The sequence below is a fragment of the Onychomys torridus genome, chromosome 14 (genome assembly GCF_903995425.1).
Source record: "Onychomys torridus chromosome 14, mOncTor1.1, whole genome shotgun sequence".
In the NCBI taxonomy this organism is placed as follows: Eukaryota; Metazoa; Chordata; class Mammalia; order Rodentia; family Cricetidae; genus Onychomys; species Onychomys torridus.
The window spans coordinates 698,614-719,653 of NC_050456.1; the positions used below are offsets into that span (position 1 = coordinate 698,614).

At 36.1% G+C, this 21,040-nt stretch overlaps 2 protein-coding genes across 2 annotated transcripts in view; one reads left to right on the forward strand and one right to left on the reverse strand.

Moving 5' to 3' along the window:
- Positions 1-21,040, forward strand: part of Cog5 (component of oligomeric golgi complex 5) — a 332,454-nt gene that overhangs the window by 67,433 nt on the left and 243,981 nt on the right. The gene's annotated exons all lie outside the window — the stretch shown is intronic.
- Gpr22 (G protein-coupled receptor 22) lies at positions 4,395-10,283 on the reverse strand. The gene is made up of 3 exons (XM_036205398.1): positions 9,852-10,283; positions 7,911-8,927; positions 4,395-6,362 (listed from the first exon to the last, which is right to left on the reverse strand). The coding sequence occupies exons 2-3, from the start codon at positions 7,979-7,981 to the stop codon at positions 5,039-5,041; spliced, it is 1,395 nt and encodes a 464-aa protein (XP_036061291.1). The 5' UTR covers positions 7,982-8,927; positions 9,852-10,283; the 3' UTR covers positions 4,395-5,038.

A 21,040-nucleotide genomic window follows, 5' to 3' on the forward strand; every position in this document is an offset into this window, starting at 1 on the left:
CTCTGTTGTCTGACTACTTAGATTGAAGATGTGTGCCATCATGCTTAGCTAATTTTTCCATTTTAGCTGGCCCTATGGGATGAATAGTATAATAACCTTCTCTATCCAGTCAACATATACTATTGTATACCAATAAAAATAGCCCATATATAGGATATGGCATGGAATCATGAGTAATATATGGGCTGATGTATTTGTCTTTTTCTCTGTATTTCCAGTCTATTTTTTTGTGTGCCCAGAGTCCTTATTTTGTTAGCACTAACATGAAAATTTTTATATTAAATTAAAAATTTCCACCTACTTTGGGTATTAGATGTCTTTAATTCTCTAAAGGGAAAGTAATTTCTTTATGATGTTATTATTCTATCTTATGCCACTTTTCGTTTCATCTTGAAAACATGATAGATGTTTTATAGTCTGCCTTGCTAACATCTTTCAGGAAAATATGAAACAATGCTTTCATGGAAGCAGGGTGAGGAAAATGACCTTGCTCCCAGCAGACTCAGCTTTTATCTTGGTGATGCTGTAGGGTTTGATAGTGGAAGAGTTGAGATTGGTGGCAGTGACGTGAATGACAGCTCCTTTCACCACCTGCTGGTGGAAGCACAAAGCTGTCATGCTTATTAGGGCCTGTGACAAGAGTGGTAGAGACACTCAGGATTATCTTCACTTTTTTTTTTTTTTATGAGAAAGGGAAGAAATATTTTCATTGAATTTCCTCAGCTTTCCTCAGGTATAAAAATGAATTTTTCTTAAGAGATGATAACTTTTGTATTAGTAATGAGCCCACTGCTTCATTTCTAATCATGATACCACTCTTTCCAAATATGTGCAAATTATTTTAATATTCTAATAGTTATTGTACTTTAATAGTACAATGTCTAATTATATTTCAAATATATCCAACCCATCAGCTGGTGTATCTTTCATTGTTTGAATGGTTTCTAGAGAAAGGTCAGTTTTCAAATTAGTTTTCTTTTGTTAAATCTAACCCACAATTCTATTTGTATTTCCCTAGAAGCTGAGTATCCTTTAGTATTTTAAGTCTTTAAAAAAAATTGATTTTTATTACGTGTGTGTGTGTGTGTGTGTGTGTGTGAATGCCACATGTATACAAGAGCTTGCACACGCCAGAAGAATGTATTGGATTCCTTGGAACTGGAGTTACAGAAGGTTATGAGTCTCTGGATGTGGGTGCTTGGAATGGAACTTAAATCCTCTGCATGAGCAGCAAGTCCTATTAACCACTTAGCTGCCTGCCTGCAGCCCCTTAATTTAGGTCTTTGACTAGCCGTATCTCCTTATTTTCCTCTCTTATGATAGTACCTAGATGCCATTTTTTCCATGTAACAATTATTACAAGTTAACTCACATAGATGGTTTCAGTTCAAATGCAGGCACATTAAAAATATGGCATAAAATTTCCTTAGGTTATGTGTATATGAAATAGACGAAACTCTTAATAAGAGTTGGATCTATCTATGAGTTGTGTCATTAAGTATATACAGGTATTCCAAAATACCTACAGCGATCTGAAACACTCAATTCCAAGCATTTCTAATAAGCAGTGCTTGATTTATACCTTGATTATGGGGTTTCACACTCCTGTGGGTCATGACCCTTTTTCTATAATTCAGCATGTCTGCCATAATACTTGTGTATTGTAAGAACTCCCAGTCCAATTGAATTACAAAACTTAATTATGTAACCACAAAACATAATAAAATTAAAAATATTGTTGACCTTGAAATTTAGCCTCAAAATTACTGCATGTAATAAAATCCTCGTAACTTCTTAAATTTTAGATTATTTTACTCTTGAGTCTGATTTAAAAAGTATATTTTGAGTGTGTGTATACACATGCTCAAGGACCAAGCTGTATGTTTAGAGGTCAAAAGACAGCTTTGTGGAATCTCCTCCTACATTTATGTGGGTTCCAGGGATCAAACTAGGCTTGCCAGATTTGTGTAGCAAGTGATTTTTCATGGAAGCACCTGACTGGCTGGAAAAGTCAGAGTTTAAACCTGGAGAACTAATGTTTTCTGTTTTTTGTTTTGTTTGTTTTGTTTTGTTTTGTTTTTTTTTTTGAGCTGAGGATCGAACCCAGGGCCTTGCGCTTGCTAAGCAAGCACTCTACCACTGAGCTAAATCCCCAACTGTTTTGCTGTTTTTGAGATAAAAATTTGATTGCTTATATGAATATGGCTGCCATTGTTGTATAGAATAGTCTTTTAAAAAGAATATTTGTAAAGAATTCAATCGTCATTATAAGTTTGAATATCTCTTTGATAGAGTACTAAATTTCCTAAATTTAAATTGACTAAATTGTCAAGCAAAACAAGAAAGATAATACAAATTTCTGAACTTTATGGACTTTATGCTTGGAATAGTTGACTCAAAAAAGCACATGGATATAATAGTCAAATTATAAGAAGTTGTCCATACCAAATTCACTCCTGTCTCTATTGCATTTGCAAAACAAGTTTTCATTATAAAAGGGAAAGTTAGCAAAAATGCTTTTTTGGGGTAAAATTACTAGTGAAAAGGTAAAAGAAAAATTGCACACTGAAGCAAAAAGACATTCTGAGGAAAACAATGTTTTTGTTTGTCCATAGAGTGAATGAAAGTCAAGGAAAACTTGTCTAAGCTCTCATTTACCAAGGGATCAACAGTTACAGATGCTTGTGCTTTGTTTTTAACACAGTTTTTCAGACACTATGTATTTAACACATTAAAAGCTACTTTAGGTTTCTGGTGAGGTATGGGAAGTGTACATTTTGTTTGTGGTAAATCATTAGATAGACTTTTATATCCTGAAAGAATTCGTTACTGTAGGGCAGAATGCTTAATTGTTTACTCTGATGTCCAATGCACAAATAGCAGCTTATAGGGCAAAGTTATAATGTTTACTATTTATTTTTTTCCTAGTACAGAAGATCAGAATGCATGAAAACTATTAGGCCAATGTGGTAGAAACTTACTTTTTATACTAAATTCATTGGAGTGCTTATTAAACCTCATGATGAAAGTAGTGAAAACACAGTGGAGGTATTTCTTAACATGAACTGTAATAAAAGTAGTCTAGTTTTTCAAATTAAGATTATAAATCTAAGTGCTAATATTTTAACTTATGCTTAGATGTCCAAGTACAAAATGCATTAAAAGTTTTAGTTAAGGTATTAGGAGATATTGTAGGCCAAATGCATTTATTGAGTGAAAATTTTTTTAACACCATTAAGTCTTAATTTTAGGGTTTTAAAAAATTAATTTTACTTGATTATGCTATATTTTTTTAAACTGAAGCATTTCTTTAATTTCATAAAGCAGGAGGAAAGTGGGCCTTTGCTAAGTTTTGACACACTAGCATTATTATCAGATATTATAAATCAGTTTAGTTTGCCAGAAACCTTAGTGACTTCAAGCTCCTGTATCAAGCTGGTTTCCCCAGGGATTAGGCTAGTCAGTAAAGTTGATTAAATGAATCTCATTTATTTATATAAAAGTGATAGATACTGAATTGTTTAACATGAGATTTTAAATTTAAAAATACTTCTTTTATTGAATATAGTATTTAAAATATGGAATAATTATTCTTAAGCTAACCAGTTGTAATATATATACATAGCAGGTACTTACCTATTTTAAATAAGTTGTTACTAAGTTTTTGTTTTTACTACACAGTGCCAGATTATTATAGCAAGTGAGAAATTCTTGTTTGCTATGCAAGTATTCATAATCCTTACAATCTGTAATTACAATTTTCTAACATGAATTGAGGATTTGAGAGAAAAATGCTTAAGTTACATGGTGGTGGAATAGAAATGTGACACAATTTATTGTTGCTTTAACCACTTGGAGAGTGGAAACAGAGCTGCTGTATTTTGAAGGCTGGGTAGGAACATTGTGTAAATTCTAGCACATGTAAGTTGCTATGGATCTAAAAGTAGAAACAGCTGCCTTTGTTAGGCTTTTCTTTTCTTTTCTTTTCTTTTTTTTAAACTGAGGATCGAACCCAGGGCCTTGAGCTTGCTAGGCAAGAGCTCTACTACTGAGCTAAATCCCCAACCCTAGGCCTTTCTACAAGGACAGAAGAGATCCCCTTTCTTCTGCCCAGCCTTCTGATTTATGTGGTTAACTTCTCTTATATGAAATGGTAGAGTTGTTATTAAATTAAAAATTAAACATTATTTTATTGCAGTTTTTTTAAAACCAGTATTTTCTTTGAACCTAGAATATTTGGCATAGACTCAGGCAACATGAGGGAGAAGGAACAGGGCTGGTGTTATGTGGCTTTCTTCCCTCCCTTTATTGCTGGTTCATTTGTATTTCAGGCATGTTATCCTTGTAATAGAGTTCAATCTTTTTATATAATAAGCTTGAATTTGAAGTTTCCCTAATTTTGTGTCTATGTACAGAGTTTATTTATTCTTGGTTCATGGCTTTAAAATACTAATATAGTCTGTGGTTTCCCACATAAGGGCTATATATAACAAAGAATAAGGTTTCTATATAGTTCATTATTTTGTTGTTAAAATATTGTAACAAGTTCATCACCAGAAATATAGCATAGTGGTACAGAAAATCTTGCTATGATTGTTTTGAGACTATAATTTTTCTGTTAAATATTATGCAATTTCTCATATAAATATATCTAGTTCGTGGTTTAGAAATAATAGGCTTCATACATTGTCTTAAAAAACATAGATACCTGTGTCAGTTACATTTTAAAGTTATACACTGTTTTAAGGCTATGTATTTATTCTTTAGAAAATATGACGACTTACATGAGTGTCTTTTGATGGACATAATATTGACAGAATATACACATGGATTACTTTTAACAAACTGCCATGCAACAAATACATTAATAATGAGGAAATTGAGTATATATGACCTAATCTAATTGACATTCATATTAAAAATTTACAACATAACCAATACTGAGAATGTTTTTCTCTTACATTTGGCAGTAATCAGTTTTTACAATTTAAATTTAAAACTCTTCTGAATGTAGATTTGGTGAAACTTAGACTTCTCCCTAGTCTGTAACAACCTGAGGTACTAAACATTTCTCTCTTATTTCACTGTCTTCATAGGTAACCTTTTTGTTTCTTTTAGGATCTATCCATGAGTTGTGTATTACAGCATTATTAGGCATGGGATCAGCTTCAACTATGGAAACAACTCGTTTTTTCATTTTGCTTTTTAAGACCTTTTGAAATTTTTGTCTGGTGAATGCATACAAGAGAGGGTGGAATATAGTTGTTCCATAAGCCATGACTAGAAAACACAATCTTAATTTTACTAAAAGGTCACTTGGGCCTAAACACAAAATGGTGGTATTTAAAACAGAAATTGGTGTCCAACAGAGAAGAAATGTAGAAATAATCAATAACGACATTCTGAAGACTCTTTTCTGCCTTTCTCGTCGTTCCCGGTGGCGTTTCACAGCACGCCGGAGGGCTATTATTACAGAAACTGAAGTTCTCACACCAAAGACGACGTTTCTCCCTCCACTGCTGTGTGGCATATCTCTAGTCTCATGTGTGGTTAGAGAGATTGTCTTTTTCTTCCGAGCTTTCTTCTTCTGCCCTGTTGTGAATCTGGTGCCTATCCGGATGTTAAGAGCCTGAAGTATCTTGGTGTATGTGATCAACATCACTATGACTGTGAAGAAGAAAATGGGGATCTGAACTAGAAGGTGGTAATACATCCCCAGTTCAGTGTAGTACTCACTTGTACTGACACACAACAATGTCTTGTTTTCCCATGGATTTCCACTTTGAAGACTGAAGAAATTTACTTCAATGAAGGGAATCAGGAATGAGAAGAAAGAAAAAATCCAAATGGATGTCATTAGCATTACAGCTCTGCCCATTGTCAGAATTCTGTTTGCAGGTTTCACAGAGATGTCGTATCTGTCCAGAGTGATAGCAAAAACGTTGATTGCTGTTGAAACACTTGCAAAGGAAACACAAGCTTCATGGAAACAGCAGATGAGTGCAGTGTTACTCTCCAGTGAGAGCAGAAGGATCACTATAGTTAGAGGAATACATCCCACGCAAATTATTACATCAAGTACATGGAGATTCATTGTGATAATGTTACTGACCGAGTTGATTAAGTTGGATTTCATGCAGTAAAGTACCAATACAGTAAGGTTGCTGCCAAGTCCCAACACAATTTCTAACATGAGAAATCCAGTGAGAGATACTTGAAAGCTTAATGGGTATGATAGTGGTTGGTACATATTGGTGTCGATGTCATCCATGTCATCTCGAACTGTAATGTTTGATTCAGACTGCATGTTGATTTCCAGAACAGGAGAAAAACACATTCTTTTGGAGCAGTTTGTGTTTCCCCTAGAAAATGAAATAGAATATTTGATATTTGGCAATTTAAGTGACATATAAGACATGGTATTCTTTGTAAACAACAAAATATCTTTTTATCATGTCCTTAGTTTAATTTTTTATTTTGTAAACTATTGATTCAAAATATAGAATTGGGAAATAATCAAGGTTGCATTGTTTTTGGTGTAAAGAGAAATTGTTTTCCCTTTTTGAAGAAATAACCATATGAGGATTGTTCCTCTGTAATGCAGAATTACTATCTATACTACAAGGGTTTACTTCATTGGAAATAACTGAGGTGTTTATTTTTAGAGAAAGTATGCTTCTGAAAAAGAAGACTACTTAGTGTGTAAAACTAATTTGGTCTAGTGGTTTAAGATTTCATTTAAACAGTATTGTGAGTGGATGAAAGGTAAATGCTATTTTAATATGCTCTAGCATGATTAGTGTAGTCATAATTATTCCTGTGAGATTTCAAATGAAGGGGACAAGTGTTCATTTGAAAGGTAACAGCACACAGTGCTAATTCATCTCTATCACTCCACTACCATACCAACTCTAGTTGAGTTTCTGAGAAGTCAACAATGTGGACAATGAGGTTATTTCCCAAAGAAAGAGACAAATGATGGGAATTTTGTATATCATGTAAATATGCCCACTACATTTTTACAATAGACTTACAAAAATTTGGAGAAAAAAAGACAGTATGCAAAAGTAAAAAAACCACAAGCATAATAAAAAGTATTCCTAAGACTGATATATTTTGTAACCACATCCTCTTGTGCTGTAGAAAGAGGAAATTGAAATTTGATATGTATTAAGAAGTAGATGTTTTTGAAATGATTTTATTAATGTATCCAGTTACTTTGATTAATTTGTGAGGTAAAAATGAAATTCAAAAGAATATTCTCACATCCATTTTTGAGGAAACTTTTAACTTTCACTTTACCTGCAAGATGTTTTGTTCACAATCAGCCAGTGAATAATTTTGAAGAAAAAGTCTGAAATGAACATTTTGGCTAATTCATGTGAATAAATATTTTAAGAGTTTAGAGTCATTTATAAAAATTATAATCTGATTTTTCTGGCCTAGAATGTCTACAGTGAGCAGCTTAAAATTAAAATTCAGCTTAAAAGATGAATTTATATATCCAAGTATATTTCACATTTCAGGTATTGCATTTGAACTTCAAAATATTCCAACCTGAAGTATAAAAAGTAATAACTTTAAAATTCTTAATGACATTTCAATTCACGTTACCTTTGACAACTTTATGCATGTTATTTTAGGGTACTATTTTGGAAACATATGACAACATTATTTGAGTCAGGATGGGTATTACTAGACACATATTTACTCATATAAAATGGCTTAGCTTACTGAAATCCTATAAAAATAGCAAATTTTAGGAGTGCCAAATTTTCTGAACTGAACATCAGGTCTTTGTTTTGGCACATCACATTTATAATTAGTAAAGCAGACATGTCAAGTAAGGCAGCAAAGAAAGAAAACCCATTTATTTTCTCCCATGGGGGTGCATGCATCTTCTGGCCTACCTGTTTGCGGTGGCCTTATGGGCCTTTTGGCTCACCATGGTAGTTTTCCACAAATTGATACATGATGTCATTGACAGTTTTGACACGATTTTTTTTCCTGACAACAGTGCAGTAGTTGTGTTTTATTTCATGTCTTGTAGGAATTTATTCTTTTGCTATTTGAGTACGTTAGCTGTACAAATTGTGGGATTTAGTTGGCTGATGGGTTTCTGAAGAACAGCACATAATTTTCATGGTTTTTTTTTTTTCTTCTTCTTTCAGAAAGACATGGGCAAATGAAACTTCATCAGATGATAGAAATTGCACTTCCTTTTTGAAGGAATGTAAGATTGTGTCTCTTTGTTTTCCAGAATATGTGAAAACAGAAAAAAAGAAACATGTCTCTAGCTTCTAAGATGCATTTAGATATCCATTTGTTTGCAGTCTGTTTCTGCAGCAGTTCTCATTATTTTGAAATGATTTCTTGATCACATAATTTGCTTTATATTGTAAATCCAGTACATGCTCTTTTGATAAAAACCATCTGCTATTTAATTTGGTTATTTCTCATTAGAAGAGGATACATAATTGGTTATAAAGCTCAGATGGAAAACTTAGTCATATCAATTGATCTGAATAGTACAGAAAATGTCTGCTAATGCTTCATTTTGCTTGCTGGTCTATCATGCCATTTTCCTTTTTGAAGTTTTTGCTTCACTGTTTCTTATAGAATCAATGGTGTCCTTAACTCTGCTGTGTTAAAGTGTTAGATCTTCCTTTAAAAACACTCACCCGATGATCTGCAGGCTTTTTACAGCTCTATTTTTTCTTTTTGTGGTTATTCTATGTAGCATCTTCTTGGGATGCTGTCAGCTTGTTACATTCCAGCAGAGCTAATCAGAGGCTTTAACTCCTTAGTTTCTTAAAGTCATGCATTGCAAGAATATCTAGCAGTTTGTGATTCAGAGAGCTAGGGAGCTTCTCAGGCAGTTGCGTTCTTCATATCATCAGTTGTCTATACTGAGTTAGTTGTAGGCCCTTGTGAAAAAGGTGAAAATAATTAAAGAATAGGATTCCTAATAATTTTGAACTAATAACATAATACTTTAGTTAAAGAATTAAAACCATGTAGCATTTGCTCTAAAAATAAGCAAAGTGTATTGCTATAGGCATAGCTATAGTCATAAAATGAAGTTTCTTCATATTAATCCCTTTTCATAAAATGGCATATATCACCTTATTTAGCAGCAGAGTTAGCATTGAAATATAACCATGAGAAAGACTGAAATTTTAAACTAATTTCGTTTCTCTTTTAGAAGCTAACTTGAATGTTTAGAGATTATGAACAGTTATTATTTACTAAACATATTGCCATTACCCCTGGTAATAAATTTAACATTGCCTGCGTGCTGGGAAATATTGTACCTTGATTAATTATTAACACATGGCTTGAACTTTAACTCACTAAAACAGATTCTGTGATAAGACACTATCAATTTCTTTTGATGATATGCTCATGTGGGTGAAATGTAAACGGTAGTAAAAAAGTCTTAAGTGCAAATTAATAATTTTCAGTGAGCATGCCTGGTCACAATCTTAACATAAAACAGCTAAATAGTAAACTGGTTTTTTATAAGAAATATAAACATTTTTTTAGCACTTGAAAAATGTTTATACTAGTAACATTAAAAATATTTGGTATACCAGAAATGACTTAAGAGCTGATGTCTTTGGAGTAAATTATAGAGACCAGAGTAGTTTTTGATTTAACAGTGCACTCAGAAAATTACATTTGAAATAGAAGTAAAATTTAAAAAGAAGTAAATTCAAAAATTCCATATTTACCAATAAGTAGAGGAAAACAAGCAAACTTAAAATATTAGGCTAAAAATTCCAAAGTAATTTCACCCCACTCTGCTGTTTCAAAAGCAGCTGTCTACTACAATAAGGAACACATCTTACCTCTGTTAAAGATTTGACCAGTTCTTGATGTAGCTGAAGCATTTCCAATTTTGATTGTTTCGTTTTGTTCGTTTGTTAGTAGAGGGCTCAGGGAAGAGGGTCATAAAAATCTCTTCAGAATGACCTTAATGAAAATGTGTCTGTATTGTGCCATTGTTTGAGCAGTCCTGCTAATGTATGGACCGTGCGCAGCCTCTCACTCTTCCTACAGTGGAGTCAATAAGCATTTGAAAATACGTAATGAAAGTAATTTAGCATACTGAAGGCTTCTTGTCTCCAGAGGCAGCGGGTTAGATCCAGTCTTTCTGAAAAGGAACGGCTCTGCCTTTTCAGAGGGAAGCCTGCTCTGAGCAGCTTTTGCAGAGTGACAGCCTACCTTGTCGCCTCTCTCCACTGCAGAGGGATGCAGTGTATTCACTAATTTTGATTGGCCAGTTGTATTGGCTGAAACTGCTTCATATGTATGGACGCCCCCCCCCCCCCCACTGCTTTATATAAGGATGCTGTTTTAAAAGGCTAAGTTTTTAAGTGGTTGTTTGTTGCTCTTAAGTGGAATATGAGTAAATTAGTCTTTTAAAGATGTGTATTTTGTTCTGGCTCATTGATTCCCCAATGCTAAACACTAAGAAAATTGTGTGTGTGTGTGTGTGTGTGTGTGTGTGTGTGTGTGCGCGCGCACACACACACGCGCGTGCGGGGAGGGGGAGGGTTTACATAGTAAAAGTAATACATTTTTAAGTCTGGATAACTGGATTTGACTATTTCAATAGCTGTGTGTGCTTTGGGTTGAGGTTCTTTGTTCTACAGATAGAAAGCCCAGGTTTGATTTCAGTTAATTTATTTGTATTCAAATAATCTTTGTATTCCAAATTATGGCCATCTCATGGTATTAAATGTCATCTTATCTTAAATATTCATTCACTCAGATATTCCTTAATTTTATTCATTTGTTCATATTATTAGCCACATTGACATAAGGTGTTTATACCATAAAACATTTGTAAATATTCCATTGCTTGCATGGTGGTAGAGCATAAATATGAGTAATTTTGTTTTAGTTTTGGGAATAGTTAATCTCAGTCCTCACCTGTGCTGATATTTTTATGTGTACTGACTATTTGCTGTTAATATTTGATCTCACTGGGCTATTTCTATTTTTGAAATGGGCATCTTTCTTAAATATTGTATATGGTGAATGCTAATACTGCTGGTAAATATATGCGGTAAAGGAAAAGGTGTGTGCTCTCATAGGCTATAAAGCTAAACTATTTAAAGATGTAAAAACAAACAAAAGAATGTATAAAAACAAAATACATTAACTTAAAATTAAATTTCTATGATTTGTGGGTACTTTTAAATACATTACTATTCATGTTAATGAGGATACTTACCTTTTTAGGTTGAAATATATCTAGTGATTAGATTCTTTTTAAAATTATATGTGTGTGTGTGGGTGTGTGTGTGTTTTTTTTTTTTTTTTTTTTTTTTTGTGTGTGTGTGTGTGTGTGTGTGTGTACATGTTCCATGGTGCACATGTCATGGTCAGAGGACACCTCTCAGGAATTGGTTCTTTCCTTCCATCACATGGGTTCTGGGGATGGAACTCAGGTTGTCAGGCTTGGCAGTGAGTGACATTACCCACTGATCCAAAGAGGAATACATTGCTGATGGCTGCACTATTAGAATATTAATCATAACCTATTTTCAATATTTTAGAAATAGTCTTGAGTTTTCAAAATTTTGTGTCCTAATTTTTTTTAAAAAATTTGTTGTTAAAGTCTTTAGCTGGGTATGGTGGCACTCAGGGAGGCAGAGACTGCAGATCTCTGTGAGTTCAAGGCCAACTGGTCTTCAAAGAGAATTCCAGGGCAGATATATGGAGAAACCCTGTCTTGAAAAACAAAAAACAAAACAAAAAAAAAAGAGTGGGGGTGGGGGCGGGGGTGGGTTTGGGATTTAGCTCAGTGGTAGAGTGTTTAAGGTCTGTCCTCAGCTCTAAGGGGTGAGAATAGGGGTGAAAAATTTGTCGTATTTATATTTGTCTTTTACAATTTTGAAAAGGAAAATGCATTTTTATGATCTTTTATGGGCAGTGTTCAAGTTTTATTGGGGAGTAGCTGAAAAGTACATAAGGTTTGAATGGCATTTCTTTAGAAATTGAAAGTAACATGTACGTTTTATTGTGAATTTTGAAAAATTTCTGCATAGCTTTGTGTCGAAGGTTTTGGTGATGCTAAAAATGAAAATGTTGTGCTATTTATTATTCATGCATTTTCAAAGTTATGGAAAAGATCTTGCTAGAGTGCCAGATATGTTAAAGACAGATGATAAAAAAAAATGTTATTTTAAACTAAAAACTGAAGTCAGAGGGAACATGTTAGCATCAGCTGAGAATTACGATTGGAATATGAAAATTATTAACATAATAAAAAATCTATATAGTGTTTTCCTGTCAGAGAGTTAATTGTTTGCTTAGGTTTATTATCAAAATGTCCTGATTAAGTAGAAGAAACAAAGGGGAAGAGAAAGTGTGGACTTGCCAATGTGTGGCTGGCTATGTTGTTCCAGTCAGATAGGGAGCCTTGTGAGCCTGCTGCTCAAGCTATGGGCCTGACTCGTTGGAATTAGAAAAGTATGTCCACTTAACACTGGCTGACCTAAGTTCACTCTCCAGTTCAAATGACAGTATAGCTTTGGTTTTTGTTGTTGTTGAAGGATATTTCTGTGATTCTCTACTCTCTTAATGCTAAAACTTTTCTAAATTATAGTCAGATTATTTTGAGAAACAAAATCTGAATTTTCTGTAAGTAGTAATGGTAGCAAAAAAAAAAAAAAAAAAAAGCTCAACCTTGGACATTTCAGTACCTTCCTTGTACAACTGAATTTTGATTAAAGATACATGAGAATCCACAAATAACAGTTTTTAAAATATAATACTTAATCTAATTTTTTTTTGCATTATTAAAGCCACAAATTGACTTGGTACTTGAATGTTACTAAAATTTTTCACAAGGTAATTTAAAATCCTCTAGTTTTAACAAAGAAACTAATAATAGTAATAATACACATTAGATTAAGAATCGGATTAAAAGGCTGGATGTGATGGAATATACCTTTAATCCCAGAACTCAGAGGCAAAGGCAGGTTGGGTATCGGAGTTTGAGGCCAGCCTGGTCTACAGAGTGAGTTCCAGGGCAGCCAGGAATACACAGAGAAACCCTGTCTGAAGAAATAAAAATTCAGATTATTTTTATGAAAAGTTGCATATCAAATTACATATTTTAGAATTTGTGAAGATTCTTGTTTCCATGGGAACAGGCTTTTTTTCCCCTCACACTTGTGCACTTAATACAAGTATTCATATAAGATACTAATTTTGAAAAATGCTACAGCTGGTGATTTGTTGTTGTTTTTTAATAGGTAAAAGTTTCTTTTTCCTTTTTTTTAAAAAAAAAAAAATCTTTTATTGTTTCTTTGTGTGGTTTTCACATGATGCCACCTGCCCTCTGGAATCCTCCCCCCCACCCCCCCTCCCCGCCAAGACAAAACCAAATTTAAAAGAAAACCCCAAAACCAAACAAAACAAAGAAGCAAAACAAAACAACAAAAAGAATCTTGCCATGGAAGCTGCAGTGTGGCCCATTGAATCACACAGTTTACCCTTTAGTCCATTCATCTTTACTGGCAACTGTTCATTGCCACATGGCATTCTTTGGTCTGGCTGGAGGCCTCTGGCCACTGCTACACCAGGGATAATGGGCTCTCACTGGGGCACCTCTTGGACATCCTGTTGCTGTCCTGTGTCATGGAAATCCTGCTGTTTTGAATGTGAAGGTTCATCCCCTTCACATGCTCCAACAGTTCATAGATTCAGTGAGTGTTGCTGTGGGCTAACTCTTAGCCCTGGTTCTAGGTTGTAGCTGAGTTGGTCAGCCCTCCAGCTTTCCCTCATTATTACTATCTGGGCCAGCTCCCCTGCACTGCCTCAGCTAGCTCACCCAGTGCAACCTGCAACAGCTGGTAATTTAAATAAAATTTTATGTTATCAAGTAATTTCACAGTTTATTTTTTTTAACCTTATAAACTGGGAATACAATTTGGCTGTCCTAATAATTGAGCAGCATATGTGAATCTAACCTCCAAATACAGCTCAAAATTGTCTTTCAGAAGTTATATTTTTCCCTTTTAGTTATAAATATTTTTATTGTATAGCTCTTAATTCCTAAAAGTTTGTCGTTAGCCCTGATACTATACTTCTGATGAGTCTGTAAGTAAAAAAATTAGTGAAATATTTTAATTAGCCATATCTGAAAGTATTTGGGAAAAATATCTGTATATATGTATTTTCTAACCACAGAAAATCACTCCTGAAGCTGTATTGTTTCAGAAAGAGTGCTTTTTCACAGAATACTTAACATTGTTAATTCTGTTTCTGATACTGGAGCTCAGGGAAGAGTGGAGTTTTCTATGTAAAGCCAGTTTGGCTTGTCAGCTTTAATTCCTACACAACAAATACTTTGTCAACAAAATAGAAACAGACCATTCTCTGAGACCTCAATCTAGGAAGAAATAGCCAGGGCAGTAAGAATATTATGATTTATTATCTGTAAGAATAATTAAAAACTACCATACATACCTCTTTGTATCTTTTAAATATGGGGTTTAGGTCCTGCATGCCAGTAATTCCTGACCTGGGAGGTAGCTAGCTCCCGGATAATCAAGACTAGCCTCCATTACTTAGTGACGTGATAAATTTGAGACCAGCCTGGGCTACATCAGAACCCATCTACATAGGTTTTGTTGGCGACTATTATATTTTTAAAAATTTATTAGTTTCTGTGTGTATGGAAGTTTTGTCTGCCTGTGTTTCTATATGCAATATGTGTGCAGCCCACAGAAGCCAGAGGATGTTGAATTTCCTGGGACAGGAGTTATAGACAGTTGTTAGCTGCCATGGAGATGGCCAGGAATGAGCCTGGGTTCTCTGTACAGCAACACCTATGCTTAATGCTGTGCCATCTCTCCAGCCCTACTGATGATTTTAACCAGTTATACAGACAGGTGCTTGTTGTTCCCCATTGGTTTTTCTTTTCTGTTGCTTTCTTTTCTTTGCATAATTTGTCTACTTTAAGATACAGTATCAAATTCATTCCTATCTTGAGGCTAAGTCAGTTTGATCAGCTGGATTATATATTTAACAAAACTATGTCAGCTTTTGTTTTCTGTGCTGTTTGAATTCTTACGTTCTGTTGAGTGACAAAGCTGAATGGTTGCTTATGATCCAGATGTTATATGATTGAGGCTGTCAGAAAGCTCCTATTCTTTGTGTCTAAAGTTGGAGGGTGGGAAATTCTCTTGTAGGCTATCATTCTGCTCCAGGTTCAGGAACATGCATTGTCCTCCTTGGGTCATTGAATAAAGGGATTCATTATAAACATTTCCCAGTAACCTTGTGTTAGTTGCATTTATGGATATATGTCCAGTTGATGCTGTTTTCTTGTATCTGATTAGGGATATTACCTTAATAAAGTCACTAGTATTTGGATTTTTGCTACAGAGAATTTGTTTTTTAAACTTAGAAAAAATTGAATTGATAGGAGTATTGAATCATTAATGTTATGAGTATAGTGTCTGTGTTTTTTTTTTTATGTGTTCATTTGTGGTTTATTTTTTATCATTTTCTAAGTTCTTATATATCCTGTACATATTTTGTTAGATTTGTACATTATTATAATATTTTTAATGTTATCAAAGCAATACTTAGTTTAAAAAGTTCCCATTTCTTGTTGCTAGGGTATATGATAGCAGTCATTTTTTGTTTATTGATCTTTGTGGTGGTGTGAATGAAAATGGCCCCTTATAGGTTCATAAGGAGAGACACTATTAGGAGGTGTGGCCTTGTTGGAGGAAGTGTGTCACTGGGAGAGGTTTCAAATGATCAAGCCAGGCCCAGTATCTCTCTGTGTGTTCCTGTTGCTTGCCAATCCAGATGTAGGCACTTTCTCCAGCACCATGTCTGCCTGCTGCCGCCGCCATACTTCCCACCATGATGATAATGGTCTGAACCTCTGAACTCCAAGCCAGCCCCAAGTAAATGTTTTCCTTTTATAAGAGTTGCCATGGTCATGGTGTCTCTTCATAGCAATAGAAACCCTAACTAAGACAATCTTGTATCCTACAACTTTACTAAATTCATATGTTAATCTTAGAGCTTTTGAAATAAATTACATAGACTTTTCTCTATATAGACAATAATGTCTATACACAGAGATATTAAGTTTGCTTCTCCCAGAAACCTACATGTCATATTTATTTATTTTCTCAGCATCTCTGATTTTAGATTGGATAGGAGTATATTTGGCAGCAGTCTGTCATGATTCCCAAGCATCCCTGAAATCTTATTGCTGAATTTGACAAGAATGCAGGCTCTGACTGTTCTTTATCTGGTCTCTTTCCCAGGGTTGTTCTCCCTTGAGGGATGAAGTAATGACTCCCTAGACAAAGAACAGATGGATAGATTTGCTCTGCTTGTTCTGAAAATGATCCATTTCCAATTGGTGTTTTGCTGTGATAGACTCCTACATGACATAGAGCATCACCTCAGAGCCCTCTGATAGAGGGCCATGTAGGACAAGGTGAATTGTCAGCAACATGGTGCTTGAACTAGTTTTTGTATCATATACCTTCTGTTTGTATCTATGAAACAGTAGCAGACTAGCATCGTGGCTTATAAGCAGAATGAATAATATCCCAGACCTTAACAATTTTTGATATATTTGGTTCAAGGACATGAATATTGACAAAGGTAAAGCACAAAGCTTTACCTTTACAAGAAAGGACAGGGCTTTTTTGGATTCCTTTAGTGGCCTAAATTTCATGAGGTACAGAGCAAATCTAACTGTTTAAGGTAGGGGGGGTTGAAGAGAATAAGTCTTCAAAGCTACTGCCCTACTTGCTAACAAATTGTTTTTCAGCAGTGAAAGATGAACAAAGCTGCCAGAATGGTGCTTTGGTTGTTGCTCATTCTCTAGTCTGGAAAGGAAAGGAAAATGTTAGTTCCTGAGTGAGACAGCAAGCTGCGGGGACAAAGGGCAGTGTGGTGTAACCAGTGAATCAAGAGCTACAGTAAAAGGGGCATCAGTGAAGATACAGAGCTGAGTAGACTTGGATATTTTACATTCATTTGTTGAGCAGTCACCATGGAATTTGGATGTAGATAGAAAAGTTTTGTACTGGTACAGCTGTTCTTTGCGCCTTCACTCTGAGGTTCCCTTCTCTCCTTTTACTCCGTGCTCAGCTGCCTACGTAAAATCCAGGTGAGAGGAGCCTCCTGAAGAGCAAAGAATGAACTCTTGTAGCTGAGAACAGAGATGGCTGTTGAGTCCTACAGGTTTTATGGGGGAAAGCTCAGTAGGTAGCAAAGAAGAGGCACTGAGGTAGGCTAGAGATGTAGGTGGAGGCACAGGGGCAAAGCAGAGACATTTGACTCTTGTAGGAGGTTGGGGTAGAGGAGGGGGTATGTACCACATGGTGTGAGGAGCCATAAGGAAAGAAAAACCTTCCCACATCACAGCTTTCCCTGAAAGTCTCCCACTCCTCAGACCCCTGGCCAGAGAATAATGTAGCTTCCTAGAGGCTCTGGCTATAGTTACTCTGTTTGTCTGTTCAATTTTTTGTTCTATGATTTGCAGGCAGGGAGCAACTGCTCACATTCTAAGAAGCTGAAGTGAGGGTGGGGCCTCTGGACCTACCCATTGCTGTTATTCTGATATTCTGATAGCTATGCTAGATGAAAATTTAATGCTGTGGTTTTGGTGGTCTTCTATAGTATGGATACTTTCGGATTTTAAAGGTGACTCTCACAGTCGTGGTTTGCTACTTGTCAAGAGGAATTTACAAAAACCCAATAAAAAGACAAGAAATCACAGCTAGTTAAAAGCTGTCATTGCTGGAGAACTCAGTCTATTTCCCAGTGCAGCAGTGCCATCTGCCTGACCCAGCTACCAAGTGCACCTCCCCCACTCTCCTTCCTCCTCCCCTTCCCTTCTCCTCTCACATTTTTAATGCTGTACTAGGGATTGAACATCGAATCTCACACATACTAAGCAAGTATCATTGAGCTATGAATTGTAAAGCTCTCTCCCTTTATTTGAGATAACTTCATTATGCTGGTCACACTGGCTTGTAACTCTTAGCACTAAAGCACTAAACTTGAACTATTTTCCAATAGTTCTGTTTGTTCCAGTGCTAAAAATGGAAGTAGGCTTTCCCGCCACAATAGGCAGGTGCTCTGCCATTGAATAACACCCCTTCAAGTGCATGGCTTTTGAAATGTGCCAGTTGCCTACTGATAGATAGCTTTTGTTAAGATGAACTACCTGACCCACAGATATACCTTATGGCTCTATGGCATGATGCCCCTGTTTGGCAGTAGGCTGACTTGGGCTTCATGATTCTCAGGTAGAAGTGACCAGTTGGACCTCATACATAAATGAAAATAATTTGTCCACTGACGTAGCTGATCTGGCCTAAATGTCAGTTCTGGTTTTATATGAAGGGCAGGTGGAACAAAAGCATTTCTCAGTTTACCACCTAAAACAGCCCCTGGCTCATGTGAAGGAACCCTCTATTCATGTAAGTTCCCATGAACAGCTGGGCTTGATTGACCTCTTTCTTGGCTAAGCTGAAGCTGATGTCATTGTTTAGTGTCATTGTGTCTCCCAACTGTGAAGTGGATATTATCGTCCAGCTTTCATGACTCCAACCAATACTTGCTTAGACTAGCCTTTTTAGGGTTTAAAATGTCTGGATTTTTTTTTTTTTTTTCTTTAAATCCTGGCCTCTTGCCAGCCTAATCTTCAGGCCTGCCCTTTAAAAGGCTGGCAGATTAAATCATTTCCTTGGACTTTAAGCCATGAAAACGAGTTGCAGCTGCCAATAAGACAGTTTGGCATATAAAGCCTGCAGTTTGCAAATTTCTAGTTCTACCTGGGTCAATGATTACACTTGATACAGCAACAAAACCACATGGTAGACTGGCAGTTGCTATGTGGTGATTTTTGGAAATGGGAGTTTTCAGTATTCCTACTAGCTTTCACTTGTGAACATGGATTCTGTTTTTCAGCCTTCAGACTCTAGGATCATCCCTCATCTTACACACCCGCCTCCCCCCATCTCCTGTTCCTTTTCTTAGATCTATGAGTTTTTCAGTTCTGTTCAGAGAGTGGCAGAGTTGTTACCCTTTTCAAGTGGTTTAAACATCCCTACACTCACTTCAAAGTTGCTGGAAGGGTTCAAGATGTGCTTCATATTGTACCCTCAGTGCCTGATGTTTTCCTTCCCTAAGCTTAGACATTGGTGTTTCCTGTGCTATTTGCGACCATGTAGTGAAGTCTGTGAAGAAGGACCTGCAGATGGGTTTGATTGCTTTTGCATATGTGTTCTCCACAGATTCTTATCTTCCTGTTAGCACACACTCACTTAGCCTTTAGTAAATCAATAAAAATGTTACCTAGGGCTGGAGAGATGGCTCAGATGTTAAGAACACGGGCTGTTCTTCCAGAAGTCCTGAGTTCAATTCCCAGCACCCATATGGTGGCTCACAACCATCTGTAATGAGATCTGGCGCCCTCTTCTGGCTTGCAGGGATGCATGCAAACAGAACACTGTATATATAATAAATAAATAAATCTTTTTTAAAAATTTACCTAAATAGTCTTCCTGGGGTTTGCTTTTGATTTTTCTGGGTACTCAGTTGTTCCTGTCCAATGTGTCCCACAAGCCAGCTGACTTTTCTGAGAGTCTGGGCTGACAGGTACTCTAGCCTTTGCTGTCTGACAATTCTGAGAAAGGTTGTATCTGTAGAGAGCTTTTCTTTCTGTTTTAAATGTGAGCTGTGTTTTTTCTAGTTCTTTTCATCTGTCTGGAAGCTGGAATAAAACCTGCTGGGATTTCATTTGGGTTTGTATGGAATCCATAGATCCTTATGCGGAGTCTTCTGACCTACCAACACTTTGTCTCTAACTTTACAAAGATTGTCTTTAATCTTTCACAGCATGTATTTTACAGTCTCATGGATGTCAGGTTGGATCATTCTGAATTTCTGTTTTTTTGATATTACTCTAAAGAGTATTTGGCTTGTATCAGAAATGTATATTACATGTTTTGAATGACCTTTTCCATTTGTTGAAAACTCTGACTTTCCTCATTTAATCTATAAACATGGAAAACTTGACAAATTGAGTTTTATTTATTATTATTATTATTATTATTATTATCATTATTATTAGTTTTAATTTTATACATCAGCCATGGGTTCCCCTGTCCTCCCCCCTCCCGCCCCCACCTTCCCCCCCAGCCCCTCCCCTCCATTCCCATGTCCTCTAGGAACAAGACACCCCTGGGGATTCATTTAAACCTGGTGGATTCAGTACAGGCAGGTCCAGTCCTCTCCTTCCAGGCTGAGCATGTGTCCCTGTGTAAGCCCAAGGTTTCAAACAGCCAGCTTATACACTAAGGTCGGGTCCTGGTCCCACAGACTGGGTGCCTCCCAAACAGATCAAGCTATTCAATTGTCTCACTTATCCAGAGGGCCTGATCTAGCTGGGGGCTCCACAGCTGTTGGTTCATAATTCATGTGCTTCCATTTGTTTGGCTATTTGTCCCTGTGCTTTGTGCAATCTTGGATTCAGCAATTCACGCTCTTCCAGTCCCTCCTCTTTCACGACAGTTGGACACCTGGAGCTACACCTGGGGCCTGGCCTAGGATCTCTGCATCCACTTCCATCAGTTATTGGACGAGAGTTCCAAGACGACTGTTAGGGTGTTTGGCTATCTGATCACCAGACTAGGTCAGATCAGGCTTTCTCTCAACCATTGCCAGCAGTCTACAGAGGATATATCATTGTGGATTTCTGGGGACCTCTCAAGCACTCTGCCTATTCCTGTTATCATGTGGTCTTCATTTATCTTCCTCGTTCTCCCTTTCTGTTCTTGATCCAGCTGGGATCTCCTGCTCTCCTGAGCTTTCTTTCCTTCAAATCTTGCCCTTCATTACTCCCACTGTTGTCTAGGTTATTTATGTAGATCTTATCCATTTCTCTGTCATTGGGCAATCCAGTGATCTCTGGTACCATTGCGTTCAAGAGTACTTCTTACTTTCTCTTCTATCAGGTTCAGAGTAACTGGGT